This window comes from Mytilus trossulus, chromosome 11 (assembly GCF_036588685.1).
Source record: "Mytilus trossulus isolate FHL-02 chromosome 11, PNRI_Mtr1.1.1.hap1, whole genome shotgun sequence".
In the NCBI taxonomy this organism is placed as follows: domain Eukaryota; kingdom Metazoa; phylum Mollusca; class Bivalvia; order Mytilida; family Mytilidae; genus Mytilus; species Mytilus trossulus.
This window is the reverse complement of record NC_086383.1, coordinates 35,877,078-35,889,944: the sequence shown is the minus strand read 5'-3', so window position 1 is coordinate 35,889,944 and position 12,867 is coordinate 35,877,078. Positions and strand designations below refer to the sequence as shown.

General features: G+C 33.4%; 1 protein-coding gene across 3 annotated transcripts; it reads right to left on the bottom strand.

Moving 5' to 3' along the window:
* Positions 1-2,870: 2,870 nt before the first annotated feature.
* On the bottom strand, positions 2,871-12,627 carry LOC134691035 (hepatic lectin-like). 3 transcript variants are annotated; one of them, XM_063551225.1, is made up of 4 exons: positions 12,541-12,627; positions 7,126-7,217; positions 5,347-5,434; positions 2,871-3,129 (listed from the first exon to the last, which is right to left on the bottom strand). In XM_063551225.1, the coding sequence occupies exons 1-4, from the start codon at positions 12,590-12,592 to the stop codon at positions 2,915-2,917; spliced, it is 447 nt and encodes a 148-aa protein (XP_063407295.1). In that variant the 5' UTR covers positions 12,593-12,627; the 3' UTR covers positions 2,871-2,914. The 3 variants fall into 3 exon arrangements, with proteins under 3 accessions (XP_063407295.1, XP_063407296.1, XP_063407294.1); XM_063551226.1 differs by lacking the exon at positions 12,541-12,627 and adding an exon at positions 11,835-11,968; XM_063551224.1 differs by lacking the exon at positions 12,541-12,627 and adding an exon at positions 10,561-10,639.
* Between the last annotated feature and the right edge of the window lie 240 nt (positions 12,628-12,867).

Sequence of the window (12,867 nt, the reverse complement as noted above, 5' to 3'; positions counted from 1 at the left end):
ATGGATATCTCATACAAATATTATCTTCGATTCAGGAATATATGATAATCTTTTTTGCTACAAAGCAATCATGGGAAGTTAAAGTAAACAAAGTACAAACTGATGAATGGACTAGTCGTATACAGAATGACAATAACTTTTCTCGTTTTAGAAATATTCACCTCTCAGTCAAAGTCCCCGAATTTCTGGAAAAGTGCAAGATCATTAACATATCAAGAGAATCCTAAACGTATATTTCATAACAAAATTACTAACTGACATCCTTAATAACACGGGAAGCACTTGCGCGCTTTGCGATCGACCATTTCTAGATGTATACGTACATGCGTGTTGTAGTTGTTGTGGTAGTCAAGATCGACAGTTTTCTTAATCTGTGCCACGTACACGTTGCACTCTCTGTTGCGGAGTATAACAGAATTACGAGAGGGATATATAGCGTACCAGTACATGAACTATCGTTTATAGTGTGATTTTTTTTCTTTTGGTAATACACTATAGTTATTTTATATATTGTTATATTGTATTGTGTTGTTTGTTTTGTAAACTTTTGAAATTTAATCTGTTAACATATAAGTTGTTAATTGAATCTCTTGATAGAGGAAATAAAGAAATGAATGAGTGAATGAATGGAAGGCATGAAACTATAAAAATAAGAAATAGTTCTGAAAAGAGGCGGGTGAAAAGTGTTATTTTCATTCCTCAAAGTTCCTAATGAGTTTGTCTGGAAAGATATAATTGGAGTAACTCATATTAGTATGCAGGTGTCATCCCATCCGCAGTTAATTCAAACTATATGTCTTATACTCAGATATCTGAAAGAGTACAGAAACTGTCATTTGATAAAAAATGATTACAATATGTCGTTATACAGATTGTGTACTACTGGGTGATTTTGGATAAATTTCCTGTTACAAAACTTTGAATTTTTCGAAAAACTTAGGATTTTCTTATCCCAGGCATAGATTACCTTAGCCGTATTTGGCACAGCTTCTTGGAATTGTGGATCCTCAATGCTCTTCAACTTTGTACTTGTTTGGCTTTATGAATATTTTGATATGAGCGTCACTGATGAGTCTTATGTAGACGAAACGAGCGTCTGGCGTACTAAATTATAATCCTGGTACCTTTGAAAACTATTTACACCACTAGGTCGATGCCACTGCTGGTGGACGTTTCGTCCCCGAGGGTATCACCAGCCCAGTAGTCAACACTTCGGTGTTGACATGAATATCAATAATGTGGTCATTTTAATAAATTTCCTGTTACAAAACTTTGAATTTTTCGAAAAACTAAGGATTTTATTATCCCAGGCATAGATTACCTTAGCCGTATTTGGCACAGCTTCTTGGAATTGTGGATCCTCAATGCTCTTCAACTTTGTACTTGTTTGGCTTTATGAATATTTTGATATGAGCGTCACTGATGAGTCTTATGTAGACGAAACGAGCGTCTGGTGTACTAAATTATAATCCTGGTACCTTTGAAAACTATTTACACCACTAGGTCGATGCCACTGCTGGTGGACGTTTCGTCCCCGAGGGTATCACCAGCCCAGTAGTCAACACTTCGGTGTTGACATGAATATCAATAATGTGGTCATTTTAATAAATTTCCTGTTACAAAACTTTGAATTTTTCGAAAAACTAAGGATTTTATTATCCCAGGCATAGATTACCTAAGCCGTATTTGGCACAACTTCTTGGAATTTTGGATCCTCAATGCTCTTCAACTTTGTACTTGTTTGGTTTGATGAAAATTTTGATATGAGCGTCACTGATGAGTCTTATGTAGACGAAACGCGCGTCTGGCGTACTAAATTATAATCCTGGTACCTTTGATAACTATTTACACCACTAGGTCGATGACACTGCTGGTGGACGTTTCGTCCCCGAGGGTATCACCAGCCCAGTAGTCAACACTTCGGTGCTGACATGGATATCAATAATGTGGTCATTTTAATAAATTTCCTGTTACAAAACTTTGAATTTTTCGAAAAACTAAGGATTTTCTTATCCCAGGCATAGATTACCTTAGCCGTATTTGGCACAACTTCTTTGAATTTTGGATCCTCAATGCTCTTCAACTTTGTACTTGTTTGGCTTGATGAATATTTTGATATGAGCGTCACTGATGAGTCTTATATAGACGAAACGCGCGTCTGGCGTACTAAATTATAAACCTGGTACCTTTGATAACTATTGGAACTGCACAGACTACACACAAGTGGCATATCATAGAATTTTTCTCAAAGACGATATGCAAATGTTTAAACTCATGAAATAAATCAGGTTTATAATTAAGAACGCCATCAGTGGATTTCTTTTACATAATAGGCCAGTTACGGGATGTTGTAGTTAATTGAATCTATCATTTGACTTCTATCACCATGTGACTAAAGTGAAGGCATTGTCATTTCCCACACATGTTGAGTTAATGCATGAACAAGTTTGATCTTAAACTTTTAAAGATCTAATAAGTTGGCCACCCTCCTTTAAGAGGCACTGGAATAACAATAACAAACTTACGGAATAATTTAAACTACCCTGCAGAATGACGATTCTGAAAGTGATTGAAAGTTTAAAAGAGTAGGGATACAGGCGCGCCTTCTGTCTGGAAATTGACGGCATAAAGGCGTACAAAATTGACGATACATTCCGGTGAAAGAATCGATGAGAAATGGCATATTGTCATCCTTTATGCTCGAATAAAAAAACCCAGAAGAATTCAAATCATCTAGTCAATAACAATGTTGGGTAATATCTGGTCAAAGTCACTGATGCCTGGAATATGGACACCTCAGCAAACATTTGTTAATACATTGAAAATTACAAACTACGTTGATAAAATGGCGTTATAAAATGTTTATTAAAGAAATCTTTTCATTTTTATTGTTCTTTAGTAGTGAATTGACACTTTATTTCTCGCAGATAAAATGACGATCATAATGACACCAAAGGTCATCGAATTTCATTGATGAAGCCCACACTTGAACACAATGCTGATTATTGTCCATATTATTAGGTTGTTTATTTCCCCATTGTAGGAAAGTTTGTCTTCCCAGTGTTGTCGCTTTTTGCCAATCACCTTCGCTGAATAAGTCGGTCACTCCAATGTAAAAGTCAGGAAAACCTACAAAAACATAAATCAAGCTTTCAAACACTAATACAAGAAAAATGATTTATTGATTTTCTAAGGTCCAGTGGCAAATATGTCATATCTACTCACAAGAAGAACAACAGCTTTGCAACTTTCATTGTTATTAATAAATGTTATATCAGTATTACAAATTTAATCTTGAATTTTATCCTAGTTCCCTCTTATTTTAGGGAAATTTGTTTTGGAAATTCAAATGTGACGTCACTTAGTGTGCGTTGATGGCTTTGGCTATAAATGAATTGTTATGTAATGGTTTAGGTTGTACCCATTTTTATTATGTAGTTAGTCACCTCTTCGGTTTTATCAAACTATTATAAACTAGTAGTCATTTTATAAAAAAATACTTTTTGCAAAAGTATGAATTATTCTTAATAAAAAGGATATTCTTATCCAAGGCAGAAAAACCTAGCCGTATTAGGCACAACTCTTAGGAACTTTTAGTCCTCAAAGCTCTTCAACTTGTACATGTTTTGACTTTCGAACTTTTGTCATCTGAACGTCACTGGTTACTCTTGTGTGGACGAAACGAACGTCTGGCGTATTACATTTTCAACATGGTACCTTTTATTAGCTAATATTCGTGTGTTTCTATGTCTTATCTGTTCTTCCATTTATTTGTATTGTAGATCTGTCATGTAATGTTGTCATTTTAATGTTATATTTAACATTGCCATAAAAGCGAGAGGTTTGGCATGCCACAAAACCAGGTCCAACCCACCATTTTGTTCTTAAGTCAGGAACATGGCCATTGTTATATTATAGTTCGTTTCTGTGTATGTTACATTTTAATGTTGTGTTTCTGTTGTGTCTTATATTTGATGCGTTTCCCTCAGTTTTAGTTTGTAACCCGGATTTGTTTTTTTTAATCAATTTATGAATTTCGAACAGTGGTATACTACTGTTGCCTTTATTTATATAATACTTCGTTTGTGTGTGTGTTACATTTTAATGTTGTTTTTCTATTGTGTCGTAGTCATCCACTTTTTTTTATGTGTTTCCCTCAGTTTTAGTTTGTAACCCGGATTTTGTTTTATCTCAATCGATTTATGAGTTTCGAACAGCGGTATACTACTGTTGTCTTTATTGTAATTAGTTATCAAAGGTACCAGGATTATAATTTAGTACGCCAGACGCGCGTTTCGTCTACATAAGACTCGCCAGTGACGCTCATATCAAAATATTTATAAAGCCAAACAAGTACGAAGTTGAAGAGCATTGAGGATCCAAAATTCCAAAAAGTTGTGCCAAATACGGCTAAGGTAATCCATTCCTGGGATAAGAAAATCTTTAGTTTTTCGAAAAAAAATCAAAGTTTTGTAAACAGGAAATTTATACAAATGACCACATAATTGATATTCGTGTCAACACCGAAATGCTGACTACTGGGCTGGTGACAGTTTTCCAACAGACTCCTTAAAGAGATAACATACGAAGCGAGACCATAGCATATGCCAAAAAAGGCATTAGATTTGTAAAGACTTTGTTCAGACCGATTGCTTTATCATACAGATTGTTTAAGTTCATTGTTCAGTCCTGAAGGTTGGAAATTCCAATTTACAGTACCATAACATTTTCAACCAAGTTTTTGCAATTACACATTACACCATTGCGCCACTACTGTTTGTCGCATTATCTTTTTACCTTGACATGTTGTATTTTATTTATTGATAAGGTTTACTTCTTTTCACGCATTTCTAACAATTGAACGTTTATTTTAATTACTACATGTTACAGTTGGTATACATAGAAGAACTTAAACACTTATTCAAGTGCTTACAGATGAAAGCTAATATATAGTTATACGCATGATTGAATAGAAGATATCTTTATTAAGCTTCTCTGGTATTTTTCCAGTGTCAAAACCAAACCACATAGTATATAAGCAATGCTTCAAGCAACAAACAACAATCTTCTCATTTCCACAACTAAAGATTCTTTTTTTATAATAATAAACATGCATTAAGTTATAGCATAATGATTATTCATAACAGTAATCGGGTTTAAAATAGTATCCATAAATACAAAAGTAGTGCTTTGGCACAGGAAAAGGGATTTAATCGTCAATTTTGTTTGAAAGTATACTTTTAATATCTTATTGTTTTACGAGAGGTTTCATTTTCAAAGTTGAAAAATTTATACTTGATGGGACTCTTTTATGGGTTTGGTTCATGTCTTTAAATGTATACTTACGCCGTCCCAGTACATGTCTTTTTATCATGTTCCATTCGAATCGGCTGTCGATCTCAATCAACTTCCCGCCAATAGTTTTACAAAAACTCTAACAAAAACAAAAGTACCACAATGATAGACACAACGATGATGACAATTTAATTCACGATGACTAAACATCGTCAACCAATAAAATCACAGCATATCTACTTTTAGCGGAAACGCAATCATACATGCAAATTGTTGTTCTCCGTTACTCCAGTCTTATTTATACGACAAGGTAGACTAAATTTGCGACATCAAAACCCAAGTTTTGAGTAGGCCAAGCTTCAAATACAACACGGTTATTTTTATTCTAATGCAAAATAAAAAAAAAAATCATTGCAAAAGAGGCACGTCATACATATGTCGACGGTATCAAATGAGAACACTTGGCGTTATTTTACGCCTCAGGATGTAATAAACGTAGAAAAAAAGGACATTTACAGTGAAAATGCGATTTTTCAAAAGGAGTAGGTCCGGTTTTTGGCCTCAAATTTCAGGTTTATCTAATCAAAGATTTTGGACACTTTTAAACACTTAATTAAGTATCTATTTTAATTGATTCAATTAGTTAATGTAAAAGATTTTTAACTGATTTAGTCATTAAAAACGCTCCGATTCAAGCTTATATAAGAAAATTATTTCAAATATGCAAAAAAACGTCAATTTTCAGTTGTTTTTGTCAAAAATGAAAGTGGCCGCATCCGTGTTCATCCTCAACCTTTATATATGTTTTGTATTATCATAAAATACAATATACATTTCAATATTATGAATGAACACGAATGCGGCCACTTTCATTTAAGCCGGAAACCATCTAAAATTTAACTAAAATGCTTTAATTGAGAAGATTTCAGTAATTTAGCATGACTTAATGATATTAGTACCCGATATATGTGAATTGTTGTGTCAAAAACAGCCCATATTTGCGTAGCAGAATCATTCTTCTTTCCAATAAATAGCTATAAGATTAAATGTTCACAATTTTGTCAAACTGCTATATTTGGGGGCCAAAAAGGGGTCTTACTGAACCTACTCCTTTATAAGAAGTAATATGTCAATACATTCGAAATTTACGATATCGGCCTCTTTATATGCTTCAGACGGGTAGAGATAATGTGTTGCCATCCAGTAAGAACAGTTCATCGGATACAAATTCGATTATTTTAATAAAAATATCACCCCATGGTTAGTGAAACCAAATCTACGGCTGCCATGAACTATTTCATGCTTAAATCATTCATTTGGTGTTCCTTTAAACATTGTTTTACATTGATGATGTCTAAGTAATTATTAGTTTTCTCTGTCAAATGAGTGTGTCACAATCTATACAATAATTATATTCATGCACAAAACAACGAAATTTCACTTTTATATATGCTGGGCAATACGGAATAGTATTGTGTAAATTAGGCTTTCATGGTTGATGATAATACTATATTTTTCATATTTGGATCAAAATAGTCAACGGTAGACGGATATTTGTTATCAAAATGACCATGGGTTGGAGTTTTTTTTATTAAAATATTCGCTTAAAATGCCCAAACCCATGGTTAAACGAAAAACATAATAATAATTATTGTATTGGACCTTATGCATGTTATGGAACATTTAATAATGGTTAAGGAAAATATTTTACAATATTTTACTTTCTCTGTTATATAAATGGAACACAATATTTTCGACTGAGCTCTTCGTTAGAAATTGTTTTGATAAATCAAACGATTTTATTTCTTTTAGAAATTAACGAACACCTACCAGTGCCGTGTAAAAGTTTGTAGAAAATCTACTAAAGTAGTAACATGACTGATTTTCATTAACCCAACCAATATCACAACTGCTTAAACCACCTGTAATAAAAGAGGAGGTCTTATATTTTATATATATATTAATAAAATGATATAGAAATGGTGAAAAATACAAATGAGACTTAATATTATATTCACAAATGTAACTTTTTTTTTAAAGGACGAATCCTATTCAAAATAGTTTTACAGGATTATAATATCGTAGCTGTATTTGGCAAAACGTAAAGAAGTTTTTGGTCCTCAATGCTCCTCAACTTCGTACTTTATTTGGCTTTTTCAATTGTTTTTCATTCGAGCGCCACTGATGAGTCTTTTCAAATTTCAATCCTGGTATCTATAACGAGTTTATTTGCATTTGTATTTACCACTTTGTAATACGAGATACTGCAATTCATAGCTAGTATACTGTATGGATTTATCTCACAGCTGAATGTTGGACTGTAGCATCGAATATCTTTCGCAATGGTCTCTTTATGAGATCTAATAAGATAGTAGTTTCCATGCCCAATTTTGTACAAAAAACTGTACAGTTTTATGCATGTTTACAAAATATTTAAATATGTGTTTAGTACATAATGAACGTTACGAGCCCTTAGGTGATTTCACACTTGAATCGATGCCACACATAGGAAGATGTGGTGTGAGTACCAATGAGACAACTCTCCATCCAAATAACAATTTATGATAGTAAACCATTATAGGTCAATGTACGGCCTTCAGCACGGAGCCTTGGCTCACACCGAACAACAAGCTACAAAGGACCCCAACATAACCAGTTCAAAATAATTAAAACGGGAAAACCAACGGTCTAATCTATATAAAAAACGAGAAACGAGAAACACGTATAAATTACATAAATAAACGACAACTACTGTACATCAGATTCCTGACTTAGGACAGGTGCAAAGATTTGCAGCGGGATTAAACGTATTAATGTACCAAACCTTTGAATTTTTCGAAATACTAAGGATTTTCTTACCCCAGGAGTAGATTACCTTAGCCGTATTTGGCACAACTTTTTGAAATTTTGGATCCTCAATGCTCTTCAACTTTGTATTTATTTGGCTTTTTAACTATTTTGATCTGAGCGTCACTGATGAGTCTTAAGTAGACGAAACGCGCGTCTGGCGTATAAAATTATAATCCTGGTACTTTTGATAACTATATATTCTCCCTGTACGTTATTAGCGAGGTTGCCTTTTTTTTTTATATATATTACTGGAATCATAATGAATGAGTTCATTTCAATAAACAACACTTAAAAGAAGAATAGCAAAAATACAGAGCTCCGATGAACATTCAAACAGGCAAGTCTATAGACAAAGCGAGTGCCTCCATCGATACTGTTAAGCCCTGGTCACAACGAACCCAAAACAAATCTATGCAGCGCCACGACAGATATTGTTGTCCAATCGTGGGTCATCTGTGATCGTCGTACGACTGTCACACGATATTTTGAGCATCGTGGCGCTGTCGTGTGTCGTGGGACAAAAATTGGTCATGCATCTTTTTTGCTCTACGATTTTTTGTCGTGTCACTGTCTTGAGGCTTGTGAGAGTGTCTTACCACAGCCGTGCGACTGTCGCACGATAAACACATTGGTATGGGTACCAAAATAAACTATTTTAATATTTAACAATCGTACGACATTCTCACGACATTCTCACGACTGTCGCAAGACACTCGTGATACAGTCGCACGATTGTTTCACGAATACCAAATTTCGTACGATTGCCGCACAACCTAGATTGTCTGTCGTATGGCAGTTGTACGTTCGACGTGAAACATATTTTCGTCCCCAACCCCAGTGACGTCTTCAGTAGTTTCCGAATCTTCATATGCTTCAGCTTATGGTAGGGGGTCCTCCGTCTGGTCAACATCATCCACGTTTACTGCTACCACCTTTCTTTTGTTAATTTTTCTTTTCGGACGCATCCTGGTTTTAATTCGCGGAACATTTATAATATAAACTAATACGAAAAACGTCGTTTACTTGGACCGAACTTATAACACTAAACAAATTATAAGCAAATGGCAAATGGGACGCAATTATAAATCGGGCCTTCTTTATATACCAGTAGGTTGGAACCAAACGCGCGAGTGGCCCACGACTGTTGTGCGACAGTGACACGACAGTAACACTCGCATGCTATGACATGAAAACCTGAGAAATAGCCCCAAACAACTCACGATTGTCGTACGACTGTCGCACGACCGACTTGAAAAAGTAAAATTACAAATTTTTTTCCTGTTGTGTACCCATCGTGGAATGTCGTAGCCGATGTGACCACTGGACATATTTTTTGACATTTTGCACGACACGACAACTATTTAAACGATCTTTCACGACAAAAAATCGGACGATATATTGTGACCGGGGCTTTATGTAGTTGCTATGACTTTATCATTGTATTTTAAAATTTTGTCACAAAAATATAAATATTGTGTTTTTAATGATAATGAGGCAGATATAACTGATCGAATAGAAAAATCTAAGAAAGTTCAATCATGCTAATTAGTGCAGTTGAAGGTAACAGTTTTGGACTGAACGATTGTGCATGTCAAATATTTGATGATGGGTACAAATTTAAATTCGATAATTTTTATCAGACTCTTTATTAAACAGAACGTATATCGCCTTCATTTGTTCGATTTGATTTTAGCTCTGCACGTGTTCTGAGTCTGATACACCATCGACCCCCAAATGATTGGCCTGAGGTGTTTGTGATGAAGGTAAATCAAGAAAAGCGCTCCGAACGCATCCATAATGTTTATACTTATATTTTGTCATTTTGCTGTCATTTAATTTGCAATAATTTTACTCACAGACGCTTTAGTAATTCAGAAATCGCGATCATTTTGTTTCATTCATTTAAATGTATAAATCAGTGTAACCTTATTCATGTTATTCATGTTTTGGGTATAACGTTTGTAAATAAATCATATTTTTTTGGTTTCATAAGAAATACTTGGTTATCTATGTAAAGTTATAGTGTTTTTTGGAAAATTCATTTTTGTAAAATAATTAACTGATACTTATATCTACAAAATCAAGGAAAATTGTTATCAACGATTAATACTGAATCCACGTTAATTAAAAATGGTAATGTCATCAAACGGCATACAAAAATGCACGTTTAATGTTCATTATATATTTTTAACTTATATTACCAATAAAATATAAAAGATCAAACAAATCCATGTACCGCAAATTCGGAATTTTTGCGTGTATTTATAATTGCGAATGTTCAGCTACGAACACATCATAAGACTAATTATAGCAATTTGGGAAAGGCGAGGATTTCTAAAGGTACTATGTCGCCATTTTCGTAGTAATAAAATGCCCAAAAATATTTCTGAATTTATAAATGTAATAATAACAAACCTCTGAAAAACGATATCATAAGAAACAGAGTAGAAATCTTTGCTGAATCCATTTAGCAGCTAGAGCGTTGACAGTGAAGAGTAAAATATTTAAGTCGTGTAAAACGACGGATGTGTTAAACATGTTTTAAAATACATTGAAGGACACTAATTTCCAATTGAGTTGTAAAAAAATAAAAAAAATATACGTCTTATATTCATATTGATATACTAAAATTCAAAATTTAGATTTTTTTAAACGTTTGTAAAGTTCCTATCGTTAATTATCCATTTTTAGATGGTGACGTTCCCTTGTCACCATCTTACGGTGTTGATATATCTCAACGTGTACGAATCGCTCGTGTATGTAGCAATGTTTTAGATTTTAACGAGAGAAATTTATGTATTACTGAAAAATTATTACACCATGGTTTTCGATATCACAAACTAGTCAAAACATTTACTAAATTTTATCATCGGTATAAGGACATCATTCGTAGATATAGTTCAGCATGCAGACTTCTTATACGTTCAGGTATTTCACATCCAATTTTTTATGGAAATATTCTTTATAAAGCACAAAAATGTCAGTATTCACCTCAGAAACTTACAAAACCTTTAAATAGACTTATTAAGAACGGATATAGTTACGATACTGTTGTCAGGTCATTAAAGATTGCATATTTTGGCGTTAATATTGATTCACTTATAGGGTCTTTGCATCGGAACTAAACACATTTATTCAAAAACCAGTTGTTGGCATGACACGGGTTATGTTTTTCTCATATATGTTATGATGGTATGATACTAAACCCCTAACGGGAAGGATTTTGTCTGATATTTTTATGATGAAATCATAATCTTTCAATCAGTTTAATTGAAGTCTAGAGCTGGCATGTCACTTAACTGCTAGTAGTCTGTTGTTATTGATGTATTATTGTCATTTTGTTTATTTTCTTTGGTGATATCTTCTGACATCAGACTCAGACTTCTCTTGAACTGAATTTTAAATGTGCGTATAGTTATGCGTTTACTTTTCTACATTGGCTAGAGGTATAGGGGGAGGGTTGAGATCTCATAAACATGTTTAACCCCGCCGCATTTTTGCGCCTGTTCCAAGTCAGGAGCATCTGGCCTTTGTTAGTCTTGTATTATTTTAATTTTAGTTTCTTGTGTACAATTTGGAAATTAGTATGGTGTTCATTATCGCTAAACTAGTATATATTTGTTTAGGGGCCAGCTGACGGACGCCTTCGGGTGCGGGAATTTACAAATGTAATAATACATGTAACAAACCTCTGAAAAACGATATCATAAGAAACAGAGAAACAGTCTTTGCTGACTCCATTCTAGCAGCTAGAGCGTTGACAGTTTAGAGAAAAATATTTAAGTCGTGTAAAACGACGGATGTGTTCAACATGTTTTAAAAAAGGACGCTTCCGATACATTGAAGGCCACTAATTTCCAATTGCGCTGTAAAAAAAAAATATACGTCTTATATTCATATTGATATACAAAAATTCAAAATTTAGATTTTTTTAAACGTTTGTAAAAAAAATACATAAATTTTTGGTTTCATAAAAAACACTTTGTTATCTATGTTAAGTTATAGGTTTTTGGATAAATCAATTTTGTAAAATAATTAACTTTATCCAAAACATCAAAGAAAATTGTTACCAACGATCAATATTGAATTCACGTTAAATTAATATTGTTGATGACATCAAATGGCATACAAGAATGAACGTCTAATGTTTATGATATATTTTTAACTTTAAACCAATTAAAGTTTGATGAATCAAACAAATACATGTTCCGTAAATTCGGAATTTTTGCGTGAATTTATAATTGCGAATATTGAACAACCGACACAAACACGAGACTAATTATAGCTATTTAGGAAAGGTGAGGTTTTTCAAAGCTACTCTGTCGCCATTTTCGTAGTAATAAAATGCCCAAAAATATTTCTGAATTTATAAATGGAATAATACATGTTACAAACCTCTGAAAAACGATATCATAAGAAACAGAGTAGAAATCTTTGCTGAATCCATTCTAGCAGCTAGAGCGTTGACAGTTTATATTAAAATCTTTAAGTCGTGTAAAATCACGGATGTGTTAAACATGTTTTAAAAAGGAGGCTTCCGATATATTGAAGGCCACTAATTGACAATTGCGTTGTAAAAAAATAAAAAATAAAACTGCTTATATTGAAAGATTTTCATATCCATTTTCCATTCACCTTGTATCAAATTATTAGAGGACATACTGTTAGATTATTAGCTAGTGATACTTTAAATACGAAATACATCAATTCAAATTAGTAAAA